At 39.2% G+C, this 27,732-nt stretch overlaps 1 protein-coding gene across 1 annotated transcript in view; it reads left to right on the forward strand.

The window, feature by feature from the left end:
• FCRL4 (Fc receptor like 4) overlaps positions 1 to 27,252 on the forward strand; it is a 40,440-nt gene extending 13,188 nt beyond the window's left edge. Inside the window, exons 8-13 of the mRNA XM_037500787.2 lie at positions 13,621 to 13,731; positions 14,821 to 14,848; positions 15,697 to 15,773; positions 16,005 to 16,073; positions 26,518 to 26,549; positions 26,644 to 27,252. Coding sequence (XP_037356684.1) covers positions 13,621 to 13,731; positions 14,821 to 14,848; positions 15,697 to 15,773; positions 16,005 to 16,073; positions 26,518 to 26,549; positions 26,644 to 26,760 — 434 coding nt within the window. The 3' untranslated portion in view covers positions 26,761 to 27,252. The remainder of the gene's footprint in view (positions 1 to 13,620; positions 13,732 to 14,820; positions 14,849 to 15,696; positions 15,774 to 16,004; positions 16,074 to 26,517; positions 26,550 to 26,643) is intronic.
• The last annotated feature ends 480 nt before the right edge of the window (positions 27,253 to 27,732 follow it).

A 27,732-nucleotide genomic window follows, 5' to 3' on the forward strand; every position in this document is an offset into this window, starting at 1 on the left:
GCCAAACAGCAAGTTTGCTGATTTTGTCTGCAAGCTAAGGCTCAGTGACAGAAATGTCACCAATGGTCAATGGCTATGTGTATTGAATGCCAGGAATCATAGATACAAAGCACCATGCAATAAATGGGAATTGTCATTAGTATTACTGTTTCTCTGATATCAGTGTTCTCTGTGTAATTCTGTGGTACTGCTGTCTGAAGCTTGAATTTTGTTTACCTAAGCACCAAAATTCTGGTGCTCACTTTGTCCATTGATTCTATTTTTGCATGGTAGTTCTTATCACTACCAGACCATGTGAATGTATTTATTTATTTACTATCTGTCCTCTCTCTCTGGACTATAAGCTCCCCTAGGGGAAGGACATTACTTCAGGTACATGGCTCTATCCTCAAGACTTAGATAAGTGACTGACACATGGCAGGACTCAGAATGTTTGTTGAGTGGGTGAGTGAATGAACCAATCAATTAAATGAAATCTCTTGGATGATAAGATAGAGGAACAGGTCCAATGGAAATATTGTTAGGAAACACTAACAATTTACTTTATTGCTTACATCAATATATTTCTCACCTCCCTTTCAGAACACATAAGACTCAGATTTCTATAAGGAAGGAGACTGGTAACATTTCACTGTGATGTCCCAATATATTTTCTTTATTTTAGAAATTATATATATATATACACATATATATATATAATTGTTCATTTTTGTACAATGTTTGCTTTCTCTTCTCAGGTGTAGTCCCCATAGAATTCACAAAACCAGTTCACCCGTGCACCATCACTCTAGTCCCTTGTGCTCTTCCCTCCCCTGTTTCAATCCCTCTTCCTTGTCCTCCCCTGCAGAAGTCTCTGATTTATAGTTGCCTGTTAATTTTTAAAAATTTATTGTTATTATTTTTCCTCTGATCCCTTATTTGGTTTCCCTGTATCCCTCCTATAAGTGAAACCATCTAATATATTTCTTTTTCCTTCTGGCTTGTTTCACTGAGCATGATACCTTCCAGCTCCATCCATGTTGCTGTGAATGGCATGAATTTATCTTTTTTGATGGCTGAATAGTATTCCATTGTGTATACTTGTATATATGCCACATCTTCTTGCTCCAGTCATCTATTTTTGGGCATGAAATTTGTTTCCATATCTTACTTATTGTAACTAGTGATGCAGGTATACTTTTGAATTAATGTTTTTGTATTCTTTGGGTAGATTCCCCAAAGTGGAATTGCTGGGTCTTATGGTAGCTCCATTTATAGTAGTCTGAGGAACCTCCTCCACACAGCTTTCCATAGTGATTGGACAAGTTTGCACTCCCACCATCAGTGTAGGATTGTTCCTTTTCCTCTACATCCTCACCCACGTTTGTTGTTGCTAGTTTTTTTTTTTAATATGTGCCATTCTCACAGGTGTAAGGTGGCATCTCCTTGTGGTTTTTGATTTGCATTTCCCTGATTATAAGTGATGTTGAACATTTTTTCATATGCCTGTTGATCATTTGCATTTCCTCTTTGGAGAAGTATCTTTTTAGCTCTTCTGCCCATTTTTTGACTGGATTGTTTACTTTGTTTTTGTTGAGTCCTGTGAGTTCTTTGTATATCTTTGTGATCAGTCCCTTATCAGTTGAATGTAACTGTTTATCTTTTCCTTTACTTTCTTTGCCTTGGGGGATGAGTCTTTAACGATGTAACTGAGATGTATGTCATGTAGTGTTTTACCTATATTTTATTATGTATATTTTATGGTATATTTATATATTTATATAGTATATGAATATACCATGGTATATTCATGGTATATGAATATATTTATATATTTCATATTTTACGAAAATATATTTTATATATATTTTCAGGTCTTATGTTCAATTCTTTTATCTATTTTGAGTTGGTTTTTGTGCATGGTGAGAGGTAGTGGTCTAATTTCATTCTTTTGATGCAGTGGTCCAGTTTTCCCAGCACCATTTATTGAACAAACTGTCCATGTTCCATTGCATATTCTTTGTTCCTTTGTCAAAGATTAGTTGTCCATGTATGTGTGGCTTTATTTCTGTGTTTTCTATTGGATTCCTTTCTATTTGATTCATTGCTTTTTTCCAGTACCATAATATTTTAATTATTACGGCTTTGTGGTATATAGTTTGAAGTCTGGGAGTATAATACCTCCATTCTCCTTCTTTTTAGTCAGGAGAGATTTGACTATTTGAGGGTTTTTTTTAATGGCTCCATATGAATTTTATCACCCTTTGTTGTATTTCTTTGAAGTATGTCATTGAGATTTTTATCAGGATTTTGTTGAATCTGTAAGTTGCTTTTAGTAGGATGGCCATTTTAATAATGTTAATTTTTCCAATCCATGAGCAGGGATGGCCTTTCCATTTTTTGGTGTCTTCTATTTATTTTAACAATGTTTTATCATTTTCTTGGTGTAGGTCACTCACCACCTTGGTTAGGTTTATTGTTAGGTATTTGATTTTTTTTTGTTTGTTTCAGTTGTTAATGGGATCATTTTCTTAATTTCTTCTTCTTCAGACTGGTTGTTTGCATATAGGAAGGCTACTGATTTTTGTGTGTTGATTTTGTATCCTGCTACTTAATTGAACTGGTTGATTATTTTGATTAGTTTTTCTGTGGGTTTTTAGGGTTCTCTATGTATATTATCATATCATCTGCAAATAGTGATGGTTTTACTTCTTCTTTCCCTATTTGGATTCCTTGTATGTCTTTCTCTTGTCTTATTGCCCTGGCTAGGACCTCCAGTATTCTATTGAAAAGCAGTGGCAAGAGTGAACATCCTTGTCTTGTTCCTGATCTTAAAGGAAAGGCTTTCATCTTTGAGAATAATACTGGCTGTGGATTTTTGTATATGACCGTTATTATGTTAAGGAATGTCCCTTCTACCCTGAGATTTCGAGTACTTTCATCATAAATGGATGTTGAACTTTGTCAAATGTTTTCTCAGCATCTAATGATATGATTATATGATTTTTATTTTTCTTTTTGCTGATGTGTTGGATTACATTAATTGATTTTGGGATCTTGAACCATCCTTGTGTCGTCGTGTATTATCCTTGAAAAAAATAAACCAAATAGAGAAACCTAAATCCCACTTGGTTGTTGTGTATTAACCTTTAATTGCATTGTTGTATTCTGTTGGCAAGAATTTTTGCATCTGTGTTCACTTGGGTGATTGGCCATAGGGGTGTGTGTGTGTGTGTGTTATCTTTGGTTTTTGGTTTTTATATTAGTATAATATTGGCTTCATAAAACATATTTGGTAGTATTCCTTCTCAATTTTTTGAAAGAGTTTGTGTAGGATAGGCACTACTTCAATCTTCATTTCTGAATATTTGGTAGAATTAATTTGTGAAGCCATCTAGTCCTGCAAAACAAGAAAACTTTGTGGATTCAGAACAAAATACAAAACAAAACAAAATACCAGTATTATGTCAAAAAAAACAACTTAGAAAATATCAGGTGTATTCAGTCCTGTGTAGGACATTTGTACTCTCAACAGTTCAATCAATAAGAATCCGTTGAGTTTTTTTTTTTTTTTTCCGGAAACAGTTTTTGGAATAACAATTGTTGAACAATAAATAATAAATAATTAATAACCAATTGAAGTATACAATATTACAAGGTGACAATCACCGTTGACATTTTACATACATGTTAGGTACTGAGAGGTTTTATACACATTTTAGAAAACCAGTGTTAACATTTCTGTACACGCCAAAGTTCTACCAATTTCCCAAGTGACAATGCTTCCCTTCCAGTTTTACTTCACTGGGCAAGCCAAATAGAACAAATTCATCTAACGCCTTTCCCCGGAGGAAAGGGAGAAACTTTGTGGTGTCTCGGGAGCTCTACTGAGGTTTCACAAAATTTCCTTGCATCAGCCAAATGACAGGTTACCAAACTTGTACTTGAATTTAGATTTCTGGGAATCTTTGCCAGCGAAACAACAGAAACAACAATATTAAATTTCTATGAAGGTACCGGCTTAGTTCAGTATTACAATGTTGATAATTTTACTGAAATGGCCTGTGTGGCCACATGAAAGCAAGCTTTAGTATTAATTAATCTTTTTTATTATGTGAATGAATTGATTAAATAATGCAATACAGTCAAATTTCCAACACATTATTGTTTGTTTTAACCTATTATTTGCAGGTTCTATAAACCAAGGCAAATAAAATTCACTTTCCCTCAAACCTTCTATGACTTACTACATACCCTCAATTTTAGCTGTTTCTCTATTCTTTCACATTCTGGCACAACCAGACACTTTAATTTTAAGACAAAACTATTCTCTCTTTCCCTTTTTTTTTTTATTTACCATCAGTCATTAATTGCTCTTTTTCTTTCCTTCAGACACCACTAAAACTTTTAACAAGTCATGATGGTGGTTTCCTTTCAGTAGTCCAGAACACAAGGAGGTGCTTTGTGTGTTTGCCACCCCAAAATGTTACTTTAAACATTACAGATTATTAAAATTGACTTAAAAACAGTGTAGCTTAGTTGCACTTGGTAAAGTTAATATGACAAACAAAATTACATATATAAGTATATTTATGTTTTTAGTCAAGGAAAGAAAAATACTTCAAAGATATGTTTAAACAGAATAGATTATTAATATTAAATTTGAACTAGTTTTTGTATATTAAAAATTTTGGATTATCGATCAAGTTCTCACAGGTACTAGCAATCAGGACTCTGAGTCAAGGAGAAGCCTCTCCACACAGCTTTTTAAAAAATCATCTTAAGGTGTGAACCCAGCAGAAGGCTCACCGAGGAGACAGAGGTAAGCTGGGAGGCTTGCCCATGCCGGGCGCCTTCAAGCCTGCAGTTCCAGCCCAGAGGGGAGCAGCACCCACCACTGGGGCATCCGGGCGTGCAGGGGAGCACGTTCCCGCATCGCCATTTTGCAGCAGGGACCTTTCTTTGCTGGAGACTTGTGAACCCAGCAGAAGTTCCCCAGAGGAGCCAGTGGTGAGCTGGGAAGGTCGCCCAAGATGCCGGCCAGTACCAGCAACACAGTGTCACAAGGAATACGGCAAATTAGAAAACAGGCAGTAGGGAGTAGAAAAACCACATGCAACCCAGCAACTCCTCAGCAAAAAAGCACACCGCAAAAAGAAAACCATCTACCAGATTGCAACGACAGTAACTTGGAAGAACTTCTGAGCCTTCCAGATAGAGAATTTAAAATTGCTGTGATTAAAAAACTGACAGAAGTCATAAAGGAAAACAATGATAAGGGGAAAATAATTAATGACCAGAAGAATGAAATTGAGTCCCTAAAGAGGGAAGTAAAAGAAATGCAGTAGATCAAAGAATTAATGGAGACGCTAAAGAACTCTGGGAAAAGCAATGAAAGCAGAATAGATGAAATGGAAGAACGAATAAGTACTCTTGAAGACACAGAAATAAAAAGAACTAAAACAGAAAAGGAAGGAGAAGTACGAAGGAAAAAGACCGAAGAAAGACTTCGGGAACAATCTGACTCCATGAGGAAAGGAAATATAAGGGTTATAGGAATCCCAGAAGGAGAGGAGAGAGATGTAGGAACAGAGAAAATATTCATGGATATAATTGAAGAGAACTTCCCAAATGCGAAGAAGGATCTGAAAATTGATATACAAGAAGCAAGAAGAACACCAAACTTCCATGACGAAAGGAAAAATACAGCAAGACACATAATAGTAAAGCTCCCAAGAATCCAAGACAAGGAAAAAATAATGAAACTAACAAGAGGGAAGAAACATATAACATTCAAAGGGAAACCAATCAGACTGACATCAGACTTCTCTGAAGAAACATTACGGGCAAGGAGAGAGTGGAGGGACATAGTCAACAGACTCCAAGAAAACAGATGCCAACCAAGAATACTCTATCCCGCAAAGCTCTCCTTCCTCTTTGAAGAAAGAATAAGGACCTTCCCAGACAAACAGAAACTCTGGAATTTTATTACGACTAAACCCCACTCCAAAAAATACTACAAGGAGTCCTAAAGCCAGAACCTCAGAGGGACGAATAACAACAAAAGAAGGCCAAAGAAAGTTATTAAAAGAATAAATAAATAAAATCAAAGGAAAGACAAACACAATGGCAAATACAGATGCTAACATATCAATACTAATTCTAAATGTAAATGGACTAAACTCTTCAATAAAAAGACACAGAGTTGCAGGCTGGATTAAGAAACAAAACCCAACCTTTTGCTGTCTCCAGGAAACACATTTAGCTGCAAAAGATAAAAATAGACTCAAAGTTAAAGGATGAAAAACAATTCTACAAGCAAATGGACCAAAAAAGAAGGCAGGAACAGCTATACTCATATCAGATAAAACAGATTTCAAACTTAAAAAGATAAAAAGAGACCCCAGTGGTCATTACATTATGATCAAGGGGACAATACTTCAAGAAGAAATAACACTCTTTAACATATATTCACCAAACGAAGGAGCACCAAAATATATCAGACAACTATTGGCATCTCTGAAAACAGACATCGGAGAAAACACATACGTAGTGGGAGACTTCAACACACCACTATCAACAATGGATAGATCAACAAGACAAAAAATAAGTAAAGATACTAAAGCTCTAAATAAGGATCTAGAGTGCTTGGGCTTAACAGACATATATAGAACACTAATCCCAAAAAAATCTGAGTATACATTTTTCTCAAGCGCACACGGATCATTCTCTAGGATCGATCATATCCTGGGGCACAAGACAAACATCAACAGATACACCAAGATTGAAATCATACCAACCATCTTTTCTGACCATGAAGGCATCAAACTAGAAATAAACCATAAAAAGAAGGCAAGGTACTCTCCTACCTAGTGGAGATTGAAACCCACACTACTGGAAGTCCACTGGACTAATGAGGAGATAAAAGAAGAAATTAAAAAATTCTTTGAATTGAATGACAAGGAGGACACCAATATCCTAAATGTATGGGATGCAGCAAAAGCAGTAATAAGAGGAAAATATATAGCAATAGATGCTCACATCAAGAAACAAGAAAGAACTCAAAGAAACAACCTAATCTCGAAGCTCAAAGATCTAGAAAAAGAACAACAAAAAAACCCCAAAACCAGTAGAAGAAAAGAAATAATAAAAACCAAAGCAGAAATAAATGAAATCGAAACTAAAAAAACAATCCAAAAGATCAATGAAACCAAGAGCTGGTTCTTCGAAAAAATAAATAAAATAGATAAACCCCTAGCCAGGCTCACAAGGGCAAAAAGGGAGAAAGCACAAATAAATAGGATAATAAATGAAAGAGGAGAAATCACAACGGACACAGCAGAAATCAAAAGAATAATTAATAACTACTATGAACAGTTATATGGAAACAAGTTCAACAATCTAGAGGAGATGGACAAATTCCTACAACTCTACAATCACCCAAAGCTAGATAAAGAAGAAATAGAACACCTAAACAGAACAATTACAATTAGCGAAATTGAAATGGTAATCAAAAACCTCCCCAAAAACAAAAGCCCAGGACCTGATGGATTTACAAATGAATTCTGCCAAATATTCAGAGACGAATTGGTGCCTATCCTTCACAAACTCTTCCAAAAAATTGAGAAGGAAGGTATAATACCTAACACGTTCTATGAAGCCAACATTACACTAATACCAAAACCGAACAAGGACAACACAAAAAAAGAAAACTATAGGCCAATCTCCCTAATGAACACTGATGCAAAAATCCTCAATAAAATTTTAGCTATCAGAATCCAACAATGTATCCATAAGGTAATTCACCACGACCAAGTAGGATTCATTCCAGGGACACAAGGATGGTTCAACATCCGAAAATCAATCAACGTTATCCAACACATCAACAAAAAGAAATATAAAAACCATATGATAATATCAATAGATGCCGAGAAAGCTTTGGACAAAGTGCAACACCCATTCATGATAAAAGCCCTTGAAATTCTTGGGATACAAGGAACATACCTCAACATCATAAAGGCCATCTATGACAAGCCAACAGCCAGTATCATTCTCAATGGTGAAAAGCTGAAAGCATTTCCATTAAGATCTGGAACAAGACAAGGATGTCCACTCACACCACTGCTTTTCAATATAATACCGGAAGTCCTAGCCAGAGCAATAAGACAAGAGAAAGACATACAAGGAATCCAAATAGGAAAAGAAGAAGTCAAACTATCACTATTTGCAGATGATATGATAATATACATAGAGAACCCCAAAAACTCCATAGAAAAACTAATTGAACTCATCAATCAGTTCAGCAAAGTGGCAGGATACAAAATCAACATGCAAAAGTCAGAAGCCTTCCTATACACTAACAATAAATCTGAAGAAGAAGAAATGAAAAAAACCATCCCCTTTATTATCGAAACAAAAAAAAATCAAATACTTGGGAATAAATCTAACAAAAGAGGTAAAGGACCTTTACAAAGAAAACTATAAAACACTGTTAAAAGAAATAGAAGAAGACACAAAGAAATGGAAAGACATCCCCTGCTCATGGATTGGAAGAATAAACATTATTAAAATGGCCATCCTACCAAAAGCAATATACCGATTCAATGCTATTCCAATAAAAATTTCAATGTTATTCTTCAAAGAAATAGAACAATTATTGATGAAATTCATATGGAATCACCAAAAACCCCGAATAGCCAAAGCTCTCCTGAAAAAAAAAAGAAGGGAATGGAGGCATCACGCTCCCAGATTTCAGGCTATACTACAAAGCCATAATCATCAAAACTGCATGGTATTGGACCAAGAACAGACCCACAGACCAATGGAATCGAATAGAAAATCCAGAAATAAACCCACAGATTTATGGTCAACTAATATTTGTCAAAGGAGCAAAGAATATGCATTGGAGCAAAGAAAGTCTGTTCAATAAATGGTGCTGGGAAAACTGGGCCGCTACATGCAAAAGAATGAAGCTTGACTACTACCTCACACCATACACAAAAACCAACTCAAAATGGATTAAAGAACTAGACATAAAACCTGAAACCATAAAATACATAGAAGGAAATATAGGGGAAACACTACGTGATTTGCACATCAAAGACATCTTTACAGACACATCACCCAAAGCAGTGATAGTGAAGGCAAAGATAAACAGCTGGGACTACATCAAATTAAAGAGCTTCTGCACAGCAAAACAGACAATAACAAAAACAAAGAGAAACCCCACCAACTGGGAGAACATTTTTGCACACAACACTAATGATAAAGGATTGATCACAAAAATCTGCAAAGAGCTGATGAGACTCAACAACAACAAAGAAAATGATCCAGTCAAAAAATGGGCAGAAGAGCTAAAAAGAAACTTCTCTGAAGAGGAAATGCAAATGGCCAACAGGCATATGAAAAAATGTTCAACATCACTTGTAATCAGGGAAATGCAAATCAAAACTACCATGAGATACCATCTTACACCAGTGAGAATGGCACATATTAAAAAACTAGCAACAACAAATGTTGGCGAGGGTGTGGAGAAAAAGGAACTCTTCTGCACTGTTGGTGGGAGTGCAAACTGGTCCAACCACTATGGAGAGCTGTGTGGAGATTTCTGGACCTACTAAACATAGAGCTTCCATATGATCCAGCAATTCCACTCCTAGGTATTTACCCAAAGGACACAGAAACATCAATTCCAAAGAACACCTGCACCCCTATGTTTATAGCAGCACTGTTTACAATAGCTAAGCTTTGGAAACAACCCAAATGCCCAAAAATAGATGACTGGATCAAGAAGATGTGGTACATATATACCATGGAATATTACTCAGCATTCAAAAAAGATAAACACATGCAATTTGCAGCAACATGGATGGCGCTGGAAGGGATCATGCTCAGCGAAATAAGCCAGAAAGAAAAAGGAAAATACGGGATGGTCTCACTCATAGCAGGAATCTAGAAAACTTAAATAAGGGACCAGGAAAATGAATAACTATAAGAAAGTGAAAATCAAAATCAACAAAAATCTATGAACCAGAGACACTTTTGGAGGGGTGGGTGGAGGGAGGGAGGGATTGGGGTCAAAATGGGGGGTTGAAATTGTATGGGGAATATAAAAATAAAATTTATTATTAAAAAAATAAAATAAAATATGAAAAAAATAAAAAAATAAAAATAAGCATGTATCATGGCAATGAAAAAAAAATTTGGATTATCTCAAAATTTGTTTTCATGAGAACTTATATAGGCGCCGTTTATAATTAGTCCTCTGGAGGTAAAAAAAACAAAACAAAACAAAACAAAACACAAAGACAGACACAAACAGACACAGAGATCTCTCGATACACATTTAAAATTTTGGTCATATGCATATATTTTAAAACATAGTTATTTTACCAATATGTGTGAAGATACTGAGGTTTTTAATAAGTTAAAAGCTAAAATCTGCACAGAGAATAAATGTCTAATCTTAATTATTACCAAAGACCTTGGGCTCGAGACCACAGCAGTCACGGCAGTTTTTACTAACTTTTTAGATAAGAAAGTATTTTTTTTTGAGTTTATATTTTTAAGAAATGATCCTTTGGTTTTAGGCTGTCAACGCTTTATTTCATTGAGAATGAGCATATTTTAAAACAAAAAGAACACTGTTATAATTGCTGGCCCCGTGCACAGGTGTTTGAGGGAGGCTCGATTCCGTGGGATTCAATGATCACACCGTATTAAAGGAAAAAGGATTTATTGTGAGCAACAGAGGCGATGTGCGAGCAAAATTATAAACAGTGCCCCAAATCCAACCTGATGAACATGCATACATACTGTACAGTTTCCTCAGAAATCAGCATCACGGAGGCAAAAAGTCAGCACTCGGGAGAACAGCATCACGGTGGCAAAGAATCAGCACTCCGGAGAACAGCACGGGGGACGTATGCAAGTCCAGCAGCTGCGAGCAGCAGCAGCTGGGCGACCACTATGTCTTTATCTCCCAAGGTTGGATATGGCCAGTATCCAAGTTCAGGGATTCATGGTGGGCTGGTCAAGTTTCTGCGCACGACACCCCGGAGTCACATAACCAGCCATATTTCTTGGTGGTCCCGGACATCGTGAACAGTTACATAACAAGCCCTATCTTTTGGCTCCTGGTCCCGGCGCTGGCCAGGCTCCCGGATCAGAAGGCCAGAAGGTGGGCGCACATCTTCCAATGTCCCCGGCAAAACGACATTAACACTTTATTTTCCTACATGTCCTTGTTTATTTTTTTGTCTCATTGATCTGTCTGTTGGTGAGAGTGGGTGTTGAAATCTCCTACTACACATGTATTTTCTTTACTATCTGTTTTCAGAGTTGATAACTGTCTGACATATTTTGGTGCTCCTTCATTTGGTGAGTATATGTTGATGAGTGTTATATCTTCCTGATGCATTGTCCCTTTAATCATAATGTAGTGTCCCTCTATGTCTCTTTTTCCATTTTTAGTTTGAATTCTATTTTATCTGATATAAGTACAGCTGTTCCTGCCTTCTTTTTTGTCCATTTGCTTGTAGGATTGTTTTCCAACCTTTTACTTTCAGCCTATGTTTACCTTTTGTAGTTAAATGTGTTTTCTGGAGACAGCAGAAGGTTGGATTTTGTTTTTTTATCCATCCTCCTTCTCTGTGTCTGATTATTGATGAATTTAGTCCATTTATATTTAGGGCTAATATTGATCATTGACATTTTGTTTGTCATTGACATTTTGTTTGTATTTGCCATTTTGTTTGTCCTTTTGTGATTCTATTTCTTGTTTTATTCTGTTCTTCCTATTCATTCCTCTGTTGGTTTTGGTTTTAGGGCTTCTTGTAATATTTTTGGGAGTGGGGTTTTAGTGGTAATGAATTTCTGGAGATTCTGTTTGTCTCAGAAGGTCCTTATTTTTCCTTCACAGAGGAAGGAGAACTTTGCAGGGTAAAGTATTCTTGGTTGGCATTTGTTGACTTGGAGTTTGTTGAATATGTCCCACCATTCTCTTCTTGCCCATAGTGTTTCTTCAGAGAAGTATGTCAGCCTAGTTGGTTTTCCTTTATAGGTTATCTGTTTCTTCCCCCTCATCAGCTTCATTATTTTTTCCCTGTCTTGAATGCTTGGAATCTTTACCATTATGTGCCTTGCTATAGTTGTGATAATTTGGTGTTCTTCTAGCTTCCTGTATGTCTATTTTCATCTGCTTCTTCATGCTTAGGAAGTTCTCTTTGATTATCTCCTTGTATAGTTTCTTAGTTCCCTGGTTTCTCTCCTTACCTTTTGGGATTCCTATTCTTACATTTCCTTTCCTCATGGTGTCAGAGAGTTCTTGAAGTGTTTCTTCATACTTTTTTCCTTTGTACTTCTCTTTTTTTTTTTTTTATATCTGTGTATTCGAGAGTACTGATTTGTTCTTCCATTTCCTCTGTTCTATTTTCATTACTTTCCCCAGGGTTCTTTAGCTCCTCCATTAATCTCTTAATGTCCTGCACTTCCTTCTTTAAAGACTCAATTTCATTCTTTAGTTCATTAACTATATTTTTCATATCATTATTTTCCTTTTTGTTTTCTTTGTGTTTTTTTAATGACGGCAAATTCTAAATTCTCTAGTTGTCAGACAGAGATGATCTTCCATGTCATTATTGTTGAGTTCTGGGGGCTGATTTTCTTTTTGTGGTATGTCTTTCCCCTGAGGGCTTCTTGGTTATTTGTATTTTTCCTTCTCCCTCTTGTTTGTTTTGGATTTTTTTTCTATGCACTGGGCCACTGTGCTGCTGGTTTGGTAGGCATCTCTGAAGGTGCTCCTACTGGGGCATCGAGGACTGGTGGCCAGACCGAGTCTGGTACTGCCACACCAGACTCCACAAGGACAGTCATGCTATGGTTGAGTTGATGGGCGCTGTCCCTGAAGATCACCGAGGCTCTGTATGCTGTGGGTCTCTTTCCCTAAATGTGCATCTTTACCTTTGTTTTGGAGCCTTCCCTCTTCCTTCACTCAGTTCCGGAAGTGGGACACAGGGTCTCCTCCAACAGCCTTCCGTGCAGGCCCCTGCTTTCCTGGGAACTGCTCCCATTGTATTTTCTTAATAGAGAGCTGTCTCAGAGTTATTCCTGGTCCAAGTAGTGCCCTAATCACTGATGATATTTGCTTTGTTTTTCAAGCAATCATTGCCCCTGCTATCAGACCACAATCACATAACATCTTTTTCAAGTTGAGTGAATTCCCAAGATGTCGAATTCCAAGAATGTGTGTGTGTGCGTGTGTGTGCATGTGTGTGTATATAAAACACATATATTATATATGTAGTCTCCCCTAAAAATGCTAACTTCTGAGATGATGTCAGAGGGTTGGTGGAGGGAGCTGACTAGCTTTCCCCTTTTTGCCACATTCCACCTAGGCTCTTCACTATAGCCTCCTACCATGTCCTGTCATGTGTAGGCTGCCTGCAGATAGAAGACTGCCCCCTGTGCTGTCCCAGCTCAGGCTCAGCCTTCAGGGGTCCTCATGAGTCCTGGCCCCTAGATTCCTCCTCTTCCAGGAATCAGTCCCAAAGCCAAGTCCGGAAGACTAGGCCACCATTAACTTCTGCAGTGCAGACCCTCTTCTCTCCTGCTGAGGCTCACGCAGACTCTTTCTTCCCTCAGAAACTCCTGGGTATAGAAGTGGCACAATAGCTGCGGGAGTCACCGGGGCCCTACTGAGCATTCTCCTGGCCACAGCCCTGTTGTTTCATTGCTGGCCCTGCAGGAAATCAGGTTTGTGTTCTCTTTTAGCCTTTACTGGAGTTAGTGCCCTGTCCCTACCCCAGGCAACACAACTTATTGCAACCTCAGTATCTACCATGCCACTCCAATACCCAGACACACTTGAGGGGTGATTTCCTAACAGATGCTGTGGGTCAGGCTGTTTATATCTAGTCTGGTTTACTAAGCCCTATGTGAAACATAAGAAGGAAGTAAGATTTTTTAATAACAAGTTTCAAAAACTAAATAGTTTCTTTGGGCAGTTTCTTTGTTTCCTGTAGATTGGAAATGGATACCTCATCCTAGCTTCAATCCAATGGACAATAAAGGGCTCTGGAATAAATAATTGAGAGTGGGAGCTGGCTAGTTTCTATTCCTATTCCTCCCCTGAAACTTCCCAGAGTCAGAGCCTAAAGTTGCCACCCAGTGTCCCACTGGCCCTACTCTCTGCAGCCAGCCCACAGCTCTTCCCCTATGCAGGGAGAGGGTCTCTCCCAGGTACCACCTGTCCTGTGTTTCCAAAGACTTCTCATCTTAGGTCAGGTCAGGCTAGTTTCAGATGCCAGGACATGTTGTATACAAGACAGGCAGTGAGCCATCACCCATAATTTTCTTAATTGAATTTACTTCCTTCCAACTTACCAGATCCCCGCACTCCCCCCCTCAACCCTGCAGCACCTTCTGTGTGCCCTGGGCTGGATATATGTACCTTTGGGCCTCTGGCCATGAGGGTCCTGAGCACCCCTGAACTGGAGCCTGGGGTTTCTTTGGGCAAGACTACAAGATGTTTCTCAAAGTCCACCCAGAGCCCCTCACTACTCCACAAGAGGCAACTTGGTTGTATTTAGTATCTCCTAAGGTGCTTAACACAATCTTGAGGTTTAATGGCATCTCAAATAATTGCATATTCAGCTAGGATTGTGTAGCATTGTCTCCAGCAAGTATTATGCTTGGCTCAAGCCTATTTCACATCATTTTCACCAAAGTGTAGAACTGGACCCTTGTAAAATGACTTCCCCATGACCTCTAGGGCAGCTCATGTGTAGATTTTGAGAAAGAGCTCCCTCTGCTGACATAATGGTGCTTTTGCTTCATTTGCAGGAGATGGTTTTCCGGAAGACAATGTGAGGTGAATCTCAGGCTTCTGGTTTCCCAACAACAAAATATGTATAACTGTGGGACCACAAAACTGGGTCAAGTAATTTCTCTCTATCCCTGTGGCTAAATGCTCCCATTTCATCATTCCTTGAAATGGTCAAAACCAGGACTTCCTAAAACCCTCTTAACAATTTACATTATAGATATTATATGTATTAAGGTCAGTTTTTATTTGCAATATATCATTTATATAAATGGATAACACCAAAGGTTCATGATTTTCTGGGTTGGCACATAATATCTCTGGTGCATATACCTCTTGTTCAAGGTTGTCACTCTACGTGCACAATAGCTAAGTCTTCTTGATTGTCCAGGGAATTCTCAGTTCCTAATAATCATTTTGGCCCTCACGTACATGTATACTTACCAGACTTTTTGCCCTTAACATTGGTATGGAAAATATGATCTTCTTCTATGGCAGTGTTTTAGGTTATAACTAAAGGCTTGGAGTGAGAATTCAGCCTAATTCTTTCTTGAACTGTCCAGGCAGGATGACATGAAGACATGTAGTCACTACTTTTTATTGATGAGGCCAGCTTTTTAACCTATTGAGAATGACCATTCCATCCAGAGATGGCTGTTCTATGATAAGAAGGATCTCTACCCTTGTTCCCAGGAAGCCTGCTCAAACCACAGACCCAGAGTTTCACTCAAAACACAGTCTCACTCTACATAGATTATTGAATGTCCAGTGAAACCGTGCAGGCTTCCCAGATCACCATTGCTAAACGATGTCCCCCTCCCCCCATTCTCTCTGGCCACCTGATGCTGGTGCATATCGTGATGTACCAGCGATGCTCGTGTGTTTCTGTTTCACAGGATCCCTCCCACTCCATGTGCAGGAGAGCCCCGTCATCCCATGTGCCCTGCCCCAGTGGAACTGCGGCTGTTATACGGTGAGGATCCCCTGTAGGAAGATGCTCCCAACCTAAGCCAGGAAAAGAGAATGTACTTTGAGGCCTGGCAGAGACCCCTGGTCTTCATAAGGTATCACAGACCCAGATATTCTCAATAAGTAATTGCTTCATCATATGTCCAAGAAGAGTAGAGAGGATGCTTAGAAAGAAGAATCTTCAACACATGCCACTGACTGGAACAGCCTAGGAAATGCTGTCTTCTCTTTCCAGTGCACTCCCAACAGGAAGAGATGGCATATTCTGAGATCCGTATTATTAAGCTGGGAGAAGAAGGGGAAGGTAAGCCACTGGGAACTGATTTCGGGCTGCAAACTGTAGTCATCATTCAACACACTTATTGAGCACCTCGTATGTGCTAAGTGCTAAGCACAGAGCGTCAATCCATGAACAAAGCAGATAAAAATTCCTAGTGTTGTGCTTGGATTCTAAAGAGACAATATAGGCACTAAAATACATACCATGCATTCCTTGCTGATGATCAGAACAAAAATTAAACATCCTTCTTATAGTTTGATCATGTAGATGTGTATATGAAAATCGTCCTTAAGTAATGATGAATGTTTACAAAGCACCCACACTTTGTGGTGAGAAAATCTATTTATGTTCCCATGGTCTCTTAAAACTTTATTCTGTGTGGGCCTCCCCGGTGGTGCAGTGGGTTGAGTGCAGCGCTGTGAAGCTGTCCTCAGCCTTTGCAGAGCCGGTTCGATCCCGGCCAGCGGGTGAGGGTCCCACATGGCGCGGCAGACCTCTCCTGTCTCGCCTGCTGCTCCCCTCAGCAGTGTATTTCGGTCCTTCTGCCTGTTCTACTCCCTGCTCCGCCTCTGCTGAATTTTCTCACCCTCCCATGCCTCTGGCCTGCACTCTAGTGCTTGTATAAATAAATAAATCTTTTTTTTAAAAAAAAAAACTTTATTCTGTGGGAGGGTCTTCTCAGGAATTCAAGATGAAAATTTGCAAGGCTTTTGCAACACATTCTTCATTCCCTTAGGTAACAGACAGTAAGCAGACACTTCATGTCACAGTCTCAGTTCACAAGCTACAGCATCGTGGTCAAGATGTTAATTAAAACTCCCACCTCCTCTCCCCTTTCTTCAGGCAGATTTCAGACTGGTAGCTGGCAGTGATGGGGATGAGAGGGCAAACAGGGCAGAGTTGGCTTTGTCAAGGTGTCTGGAACAATCCCCCAGTTCCTGGGTTCTTCTGGGTCTAGACAAGCAAACAAACATTAGACAGAGTAGTAGAGAAAAAGAACAAATGTAATTACATATATGTGGAAAATTTACATGACTTTAAATTCTGTAGTGAATGGTATAAACTGAAGTTTTCCATTGTGAGCTCAGGAATGAGACAGGGTCTGGGGAGTCAAGGAGAAAGGGGGAGAGAGAAGATGACTTCCTATCTAGATGTTTGCCCGACCATAAGATGGGTTTCTCTGATAAAAACTTACATTGTGGAGATGACCCTATATCTGGGTAGTCTTCACTCTTGAAGGCAATGGTAGCCAATTCTCTCAAGGCCCATAGCTTGATTGGGCCTTTGCTCCACTTGCCTGACACAGAGTGAAAAAAGCCTGCCTGGACATCGTGTAGGCTGATCCTACAGCTTTTTCTCTGTTCCTTTGTTTGACCTCCCTTAACTAGCCTGGAGGATGCTGGGCAAAGACTTCCCCCAGCTGGTATTTTAAAGCTGGCTTCAGGTCCTCTGGGCCGGCAAGTGTGTAAGTGGTCACTCTCCTCCATGAGGCGCAGGTGTGGCCTTTCCTGTTAGGTCCCTCCTTCCTGAAGATCCCTTAGCACTGTGATGCATTTATTATTCCAGCAGCTGTCTGGGACACTTTCACCAGCTCAGCCCATCAGGGACTTCTTGAGACCTTCACTCAACAATGAAATGAGGACTCCTCATACTGACAAGATAAAGTAAAGGAAAAGTAAAAGAGTTTTATTGAGGCAAGAGTGACAGGCTCCAAGCAGACTTCTTTAAGGGAGTGCCCCACCCCCCGGAGTTGCTTTGCAGTGGTGGTAGGCAGGCTGGGGGGGTGGAGTGGGCGGCACTGTGGGGGGTCCTGGGGTGGTGCAGGACATGCTTTCTCAGAGGAGCACGTGTCCTTAGCATTCTGACTCTGACGCTCCCCCTAGTAGTGTGTCCGTTAGGTGTTGATGAAGACCTTGGTAAATTAAGGTCGAGTTTTGCTCATCTGACCACGCATGGCTAACCAGCTGCCACCAGTTAGTGCAGGCTTTTTTAGACTTCAACATCCCTGGTTTTCTTGAAGCTGTAAAACATCTTAGGAAAGAGATAATATGAACAGAGCAAGCCTTGCAATGGTAAATTCCTGTAATTTACCATTCTCCTTTGCTCTGATGTGGTTATTTATGGCTGGGCCCCTTTACTCCACTCTCAATGCCCCTGGATGTCCCCCTTCACATCCACACCCCAAGTTTCACTCTTTATTCATAGAGTTGAGGGGAGGAGGTCTCTTCTCCTATAACTACTCAATATTTCCTGTTGGGTGTGTCCGTTGTCCCTCCCTAACCTTCCTGAGTGGATATCTCTAGAAACTTAGGCCAAAGAGGTATGGGGGCCCCCCTCCCAGGACTGGTTGTCACAGACTTGCCGTCTCATCCCAATTGTTTATACCTTTTAATCACAATTATTTGGAAGTTTTAGTGTCTCCAGTCTTTTGGAGACAAAGGGGACTAAATTCAGGAGATGGCGCACAGACCTCTCCTGCCATGCCCGCTGCTCCCCTCAGCAGTGTGTTTCGTTAGTCTGCCTGTTCTGTTCCCCACTCCAGCTCTGGTGAATTCTCTCACCCTCCCGCGCTTCTGACTGTACCCAGTGCTTATATAAATAAATAAATAAATCTTAAAAAAAAAAAAAAAAAATTCAGGAGACAAGAGCCAAAGAAAGTATATACCAATGAAATCAGCCTACCATCAAGGCAAGATACAGGATTTCCTTCCACCCCCTTCATTATTATTACTAGTATTACTATTTGTATGGTCAAAACACAACACAGATAGCTTTCTTAGCATATCTTAAGCCTATGGTACAGTATTACTAATAGTATTAGCTACAGGCACTGTTCTCTAGTACATCTCCAGTACTTATCCATCGTGGGTAACTCAAACTCTTGACCACTATTGCCATTCTGTCCTCCCCAAGTTCCTGTAACCACCTGTCCTCCCATGTAACCACCATTCTTCTATGATTTTGACTGTTTTAGATTCCACATGTAAGTGAGATCACTCACTATTTTTTGTCTGCATTTAAGTTATTCTACTTGGCATAATATCTTCCCAATCTATCCATATTGTCACAAATGACAGGATTCCCCTCTTTTACAAAACTGAATAATAGTGCTGGACATCTGTATCACATATTTTCATCACTTGTGTTGTCGCTTGTGTCTGTTATAAATAGTGCTGCAGTGAACAGAGAGTGTGGTTGTATACCCAGAAGTGTGGTTGTATACTGCTGGATCATAGGCAATTTTGTTTTTAACTTTTGAGGAACCTCCATACTGTCTTTTCCTAGGGGGTTTTATTAGTGTTCCTTCTCACCAAGTATAGAAGGGTTGTTTTTTCTCCATTTACTCACCAGCCAGTGTTATCTTTTACCTTTTCCATGATTACCATCCTGACAGATGCAAGGTTATATCTGATTGTAGTTTTTATTTGCATTTCCCTGATGATTAGTGATGTTAGACACCTTTTCAGTACCTTTTGGCCATTTGTATGTTCTTGAGAGAAACACTTATTCAGGTCTTTTGCTCATTTTTAATTAGGTGCTTGTTGCTATTTCTGTTATTATTTTGGCTATTGGGCTTCTTACATATTTTGGATATTAACCCCTTATCAAATATATTAAACCCTTCTCAGGTTGACAACTATGTCCTCCAATCTATAGCTTGTCATTTCTACACATGGCACCTCACTTGGGAATTTATTTATTTATTTACTTATTCATTTTTATATATATTTTTTTTATTTTTAAACAATATTTACTTCCCCCCAACCCCTCAGATTGAGTCCCCATAGAATTTCCTTCCCCAAGGCACCTGTGCATGATCACCACAGTCCTCTTTGCTCCTCCCTCCCTCCCTCTCACCCCTCTCCCTCCTCCTCCCCTGCAGGATGTCTCTGGTTTATAATTGTCTGTTTTTTTGCTTTGTTGTGTTTTGTACTGTTATTATTTTTTTTACACTGATGTCTTATTTGGTTCCCCTATATTCCTGTTATAAGTGAAAACATTTGATATTTTTCTTTTTCCTTCTGGCTTATTTCACTGAGCATAATTCTTTCTAGCTCCATCCATGTTGCTGTGAATAGCATGAGTTTTATCTTTTTTGATTGCTGAATAATATTCCATTGTGTATATGTACCACATCTTCTTGATCCAGTCATCTATTTTTGGGCATTGGGTTGTTTACAGGTTTTACCTATTGTAAATAGTGCTACAACAAACAGGGGTACAGGTGTTCTTTGGAATCAATGCTTTTGTGTCCTTGGGTAGATGCCTAGTAGTGGAATTGCCAGGTCATATGGTAGCTCCATTTTTTTATCCATTTTTGTTTTTAGTAGACTGAGGAAATTCCCGACAGCTTTCCATAGTGGTTGGACCAGTTTGCACTCCCACCAGCAATGTAGGAGAGTTCCTTTTTCACCACATCCTCGCCAAAATTTGTTGTTGCTTGTTTTTTTGATATGTGCCATTCTTACCTGTGTAAGGTGGTATCTCAGTGTTGTTTTGATTTACATTTCCCTGATTATAAGGGATGTTGAACATTTTTTCATATGCCTGTTGGCCATTTGCATTTCCCCTTTGGAGAAATGTCTTTTAAGTTCTGCCCATTTCTTTACTGGATTGTTTATTTTGTTTTTGTTGAGCTGTGTGAGTTTTCTGTAAATATTTGTAATCAGTCCCTTATCAGTTGAATGGAGTGCAAAGATATTTTACCAATCAGTGGGGTGTCTCTCTGTTTTGGTTAATGTCTCTTTTGCTGTACAGAAGCTTTTCAGTTTGATGTAATCCCAGGTGTTTATCTTTGCCTTCACTATCACTGCTTTGGATGATGAGTATTTAAAGATGTTTCTGAGACGTATGTCTTGTAGTGTTTTACCTATATTTTCTTCTATATATTTTATGGTTTCAGGTCTTATGTCCAGTTCTTTTATCCATTTTGAGTTGATTTTTGTGCACGGAGAGAGGTAGTGGTCTAGTTTCATTTTTTTGCATGTGGAAGTTCAGTTTTCCCAGCACCATTTATTGAACAAACTGTCCATGTTCCATTGCATATTCTTTGCTCCTTTGTCAAAGATTAGTTGTTCATATAAGTATGGCTTTATTTCTGGGGTCTCTATTCGGTTCCATTGGTCTGTGTGTCTGTTTTGGTTCCAATATCAAACTGTTTTTATTTTTATGGCTTTGTAGTATAGCTTGAAGTTTGGAAGTGTGATACCTCCTTTCTTCTTTGTTTTCATCAGTAGGGCTTTGATTATTCATGGATTTTTGTGGTTCCATTTGAATTTCATCAGTATTTGTTCTAGATCTTTGAAGAATGTCATTGGGATTTTTATTGGAATAGCATTGAATCTGTATATTGCTTTTGGGAAGGTGGCCATTTTGATAATGTTAATTCTTCCGATCCATGAGCAGGGGATGTCTTTCCATTTCCTTGTGTCTTCTTCAATTTCTTTTAACAGTGTTTTATAATTTTCTTTGTATGGGTCTTTCACCACTTTTGTTAGGTTTATTCTCAAGTATTTGATTTTTATGGTTTCAATTTGATTTTTTTGTGTATAGGAAGACTACTGATTTTTGTGTGTTGATTTTGTATCCTGCTACTTTACTTAACTGGTTGATTATTTTGAGTAGTTTTTCTGTGGAGTTTTTAGGGTTCTCTATGTTTATTATCATATCATCTACAAATAATGATAGCTTCATTTCTTCTTTCCCTATTTGGATTCCTCGTATGTCTTTCTCTTGTCTTATTGCCCTGGTTAGGACCTCCAGTATTATATTGAAGAGCATTGGTGAGAGAGGACATCCTTGTCTTGTTCGTGATCTTAAAGGAAAGGCCTTCAGTGTGTCGCCATTGAGAATAATATTGGCAGTGGGTTTGTCATATATGTTTTTTTTCATGTTAAGGTAGGTTCCTTCTATTCTGAGAATTTCAAGGGCCTTCATCATAAATGGATATTGGACTTTGTCGAATGTTTTCTTGGCATCTGTTGATATGATCATTTGGTTTTTATTTTTCTTTTTGTTGATGTGTTGGATTACACTTATCAATTTTTGTATGTTGAACTATCCTTGTGTCCCTGGGATGAATCCCACTTGATTGTGGTGTACTATCTCTTTGATGCATTGTTGAAGTCTGTTGGCAAGGATTTTGTTGAGGATTTATGCATTATTGTTGATTAGGGAGATTGACTTGTAATTTTCTTTTTCTTGTGCAGTCTTTGGTTTTGGTATTAGTGTAACATTGGCTTCGTAGAACGTATTTGGTAGTATTCCTTCTTTTTCAATTTTTTGCTGAATGTTTGGTAGAATTCATCTGTGAAGCTGTCTGGGCCTGGGCTTTTGTTTTTGAGGAGTGCTTTGGTTACTGCCTCTATTTCACTGCTTGTAATTGGTCTGTTTAGTTGTTCTATTTCTTCTTTTTCCAGCTTTGGATGATTATATAGTTCTAGGAATTTGTCCATCTCCTCTAGGTTGTTGAATTTGTTTGCATATATGTTTTCATAGTAATCTCTGATTAGTCTTTTGATTTCTACTGAATCTGTTGTGATTTCTCCTCTTGCATTTGTAATCCTATTTATATGTGTTTTCTTCCATTTTTTCTTTGTGAGCCTAGCTATAGGTTTGTCTATTTTGTTTATTTTTTCAAAGAACCAACTTCTTTTGGTTTCATTGATCTTTTGGATTGCTTTTTTAAATTTCCAGTTCATTTATTTCTGCTTTGATTTTTATTATTTCCTTTCTTCTATTGGCTTTAGGGTTTTTTTGTTGTTCTTTTTCTAGCTCTTTGAGATGTAAGATTAGGTTGTTTCTTTGAGATCTTTCTTGTTTGTTGATGTGAGCCTGTACTGCTATGTATTTTCCTCTTGTTTCTGCTTTTGCTGCATCCCATGCATTCTGAAAAGTGGTGTCCTCCTTGTCATTGAACTCAAAGTATTTTTTAATTTCTTCTTTGATCTCTTAATTAGTCCATTGGTCTTCCAGTAATGTGGATTTCAATCTCCACAAAGTGGGAGGGTTCCTCGTTTTCTTTTCATGATTAATTTCTGGTCTGATGCCTTTGTGATCGGAGAAGAAAGTTGGAAGGATTTTTGATCTTCATGTATCTGTTGATGTTTGTCTTGTGGCCCAGTATGTGATTGATTCTGGAGAATGAAACATGCGCCCTTGAGAGAAATGTGTACTCAGATTTTTTTTGCGTGCAGTATCCTATAGATATCTGAACAATTTCTCAGTTCCTTTGTCTCTCTCCTCACCTTCTGGAATGCCTATAACTCTTACATTTCCTCTCTTCATGGAGTCTGATAATTGTCTAAGAGTATCTTCATACTTCTTCATTTGCACTTCTCTCTCCTTTTCCCTTTTGGCTCTTTTTATTTCTGTATCTTTGACAGTACTGATCCGTTTTTCCATTTCATCAATTCTGTTTTCATTGCTTTTCCCAGAGTTCTTTATCTCCTCTAGTAATCTTTTAATTCCCTGTGTTTCTTTTATTTCCTTTTTCAAGGTCTCAATTTCATTCTTCAGTTCAGTGATTATTTGTCTCAAAATACTTTTTTTTCCTTTTTGTTTTCTTTCTGCTTTTTAATCATGATGATCATTAATTCTCTGATAGGCCGAGAAGTTCTTGCATGTCATTGTTGAGCTCTGGTGACTGTATTTCTTTTTGTGGTGTATCCTCCTCCTGCAGGTTTGCTTGGTTATTTATATTTTTTCTTCTCCATGTTGTTTACTTTCTAATTAGTTCCATGTGTTGGGACATTGTGCCACTCTGTTCCCCAGACCCAGAGGGCAAAAACAATTCTGGAAGGGCACCAGGAAAGATCACTAGCACCACCTAGCGATTGTGCCACCACAATCGCTGGTGTCTCTTTGGAGTTCTCCTTTAGGGATGTCAGAAACTGTTTACCAGACTTAGACCAGCACTGTATGCCAAAACTCCACCAGGGTGTTGATGCTGTTTTGCTGGACACTGTCCCTTGCAGTTCCCTCCCTCCCCTCTGTATTTACTCAGTTCCAACAGGGAATCAGCTAGTTGGTGATTTTGTTCTGCTCACAAGGTGGTGCCAGAGACCAGCACTTGCTGACCTGTGCTTTTTCCCAGTGGTTCTCTGAGAAACGAAGGCGGGGAGGGGGGGCGGAGGGGAGCATCTCAACACAGGAGCTCTTACTCAAGCTGGGTGCTGTGTCGGTCCTGTGTTCACCCAGTGCTGTGCCCACAGCTGTATGGATCCCACACCCTGAATTCTGCACTCTAGGTCTCAGTTTCAGGGCTATCAGATCCAAAACGCTGGCTGTCACCTTGGGCAGTGCCCGCTGCTATGGCGCATCCCACACCCTGATCCTGCTCTGGCTCTCAGTTCCAGAATGGGGTCTTGTTCCACGCCTTATTTTCCCTCTTACCCCCATTTGCGTGGCCCACCCTCTCTCAGAGTCTGAGGGTATTTTTGGGATCCCTGGTTTCCAACTATCAGGATGTTGGTGATTTTGTTCTGGTCGCTAGGTGGTGCTAGCGATCTTTCCTGGTGTCCTTCCAGAATTGTTTTTGCCCTCTGGGTCTGGGGAACAGAGTGGGCGTGGCATGGAGCACCTCAATGGTGTGAGGTTGCCGTGTCTGCCCTGTGCCCCGCTGTTGTTGGTATCCCATGCCCCGAATTTCGTGCCCCAGGTCTCAGTTCCGAAGCCCTCAGATCCAGGACATGGGTTGTAGCCCAGTTCAGTGTCCACAGAAATGGCACCTTTTTCACTCCACTCCCTTGTCTGGGCGCCTGGTTTCTAATTACTCAGTGAGGGACATTCACCTCAGCGGTGGCTACCATGCGTCTCCCCACAAACCTAGGTTGCGGGCATGGGGACCTGGGAAGCTGCGATCCACATATGCTTTTCGAGTGCATGTGTGCTTTTCCACACAAGCTTACTGGCTGGCCTTGGGCTATTTGTAGGTCTCCATGGAGTCCTTATCTTCCTCTAATGGCACCCAGAGCCTGAAATAGTTACTTTTTACTCACTGTCCCATTTGATCTGTAGTTTGTTCTTGTTTTGTTTGGTTTTTTTTGTTGGTCGGAGAGTGCTGACTTTGTGGGTGGGGGAGGGTTACAGGGTTCTGAGCTTTCCTCTCTTCTTTGTCCTCTTTTCTGGCAACTTTCCTCTTTGGGCAGTTTGCCAGAGCTGCCCTTTTATCCTCCATGTCCCAGTCCTTGCAGGGACCTGCCGCTTTTCCTCCTATTAACTTTTTTTTATGGGAGGACCTACTCACAGCGTTTCCCTGCCACCATGTTGATCAAATTCCCTCACTTGGGAATTTAAAATACCCAATACTGTTTGTGCAATTGTAATCTGATTCTGAGCTCATTTTACAAATTACGTTATGTCACAAAGCCATTAGAAGATGACACTAAGCTGAAGTGTTCTGTCTTGCTATTATATTTTCTATTATCATGCATATTACTATATTTGACCAACATTGATCATAAGCTTTGTCTATCACTTTCCTTTCCCAGCCATCCCCCTGACCCTTTAAATGGGAGAACTAGAATTGCTGCAATCTGTCTGGGTTAATGCATCTTACAGTTTCCTTAACCGTGTGTTGTCCTTCATGCTCTGTCCTTCACATATTTGTCAAAAACTCCATTTAAGTTGAACACTCTGTTGGTGGACTAGTTATCGGACATATACTTAATATATTATGATCTGTTGCAAGATTTATTTTCAGATTCCTTGAGGTTTGCTTTAAACCCTTAAAGTTGTATGCAAATTTTCATAGTATAAGACTATGTTCAGGAAAAATAGTACATAGCTTCTATTATGCATTTAAAAGATCTGTAATGCCAAATGCTCTATGGTTAGAATATGGTGAAAAAGAGAGAAACCTCAAGTATCTTGTTTTTTCAGACTGTAACTCCCCACAAAATTTCTATGTGACTCTGATGATTTTATCTCCTCCTTCTAATATGTAGGATCTGACAAATCATGCCTGTTAACTTTTTCTCTCATCGTGACTCCTTATTTAAGAAATTGTGGTGATAAAATCTAGAACAGGGCCTGTAATGTAAGAGAAATCTTCCTCCCAGGGCATAATAAGGAAGAGCTCCATGGGAATTGCCAAACAACTGGGCCTGAAAGTTTGAGTCTGGAGTTGGATGGAGGTTCTCTAAGTTAAGAAAAGCAAGAACTAAAATTAAGAGAGAAATTCTCTCTCAACATATGTTAAAGGAAGGGAGTGAGGTTTGTTCCTGTGGTTTTGAGGGAGGCCTTCACAACTAATGGGGCTTGAAAAGAATTTGCAGAGGGTTGGGTTAAGAAACGGTAAAACAAAAAATCACATGTTTCATAGGACATGTGTGGGGGGGGTCAAGGTGGGAAAAACATGACAATCAATGTAGAGTCCAGTTTTTCCTGTCTCTGGGAAATAAGCCAGAAGACTAGGTTATGGGTGTATCCTGACGTCCATGGCTCAGTTGTTTCTTTCCCTCCACAGCTAGTGTCTCCAGAACAACACTAGAAGATATGGTGAGTTTCATTTCCTGTTTTGTCCCCCACTACTACCTATAGTCCCCAAATCTCCTCTCTCCCCAGCTCTTCTTTTGTCTTCTTTCTACCCCAGAATGCTCCAGTTGTCTACGCTGAGTTAAAGACACAACTCCCAGATGATTCAGCTGAAAAGGTCACCTCGAAGGATGAAGATGCCATGGAAAGTTATGAGAATGTACTGCTGATGTGACTGTCCTTGATCCAAAGCCCCACAGTGCAATCATCCAGGTCCCTGGAGTGACCAACTAGTTCCAAATTTCCAGTTCTTCTTGCCCACATACATTCACTCTCACGGCGGCTCACTCATCCACTCAAGTGGAGCTAGAATGGCCACAGAAAGGCTTCATTAAAATGACAGGGACCCAGGGTTAAGAGAAGATCCTGTGAACCTGCTCTAAACCTAACCTAATGTGTTCCCTGGAGTCTGATTTGGGCAAAGGAACAAGGAGGGAGAAGGACTGTTGAAAAACAGAAGCACAAATGTTGGTGAACTCGGATTTACACACAGACAGAAAAGCCTGGGTGACTCTGGTTTCTTCTCAATACAGCTACAATGGTTGTCCCACTCAGGTGCCATCTGAATCAACTGGTTTAACTATGAGTGGCTACACTTCACGCACAATGCTATGCCCTGTCTTCTTCCCACTTACTCTGTGTATGCTGTCAGGATTCACTTGCTGACAAAAAAAAAAAAAAAAAAAAAAAATCTATTGCTCTAAATGGTTTATAGAAAAAGGAATTTAAAATCGGGTCAGTACTTTATGAAATCATCAGAAGAGCTGGAGAATCAGGCTGTAAGCTGAACTTCCAGAAGCAAAACATAATTATGTTGATGGTATTTGGGACAAAGATTTTTAACATTAGAGAAAAGTAAAACAAAATGTAAAATTTTAGAGTTAAATAATGATCTTGCAAACTTAAATTGGAATTGGAAATGAATATAATTGATGAAAAATTGCCTTTTTAGAAAAGATACTTATTTCCTATTAGAAGATAATCACCAAACCAATCACACTGAACATCTCAGCATAAGTTGTGGTCTCTAAATACTAGTTCCTACATAAAGGATATAGGGCTGCCTTTCTTTAGGCAAAACTGTATCTTTGAGTTACCAAATAGTTGTGAAAATAATTCTTCCCCAAAATGAAGAAGGAATGCCAGA

Source organism: Talpa occidentalis, unplaced genomic scaffold (genome assembly GCF_014898055.3).
Source record: "Talpa occidentalis isolate TD23 unplaced genomic scaffold, MPIMG_talOcc4v2.1 talOcc4.9, whole genome shotgun sequence".
NCBI lineage: Eukaryota > Metazoa > Chordata > Mammalia > Eulipotyphla > Talpidae > Talpa > Talpa occidentalis.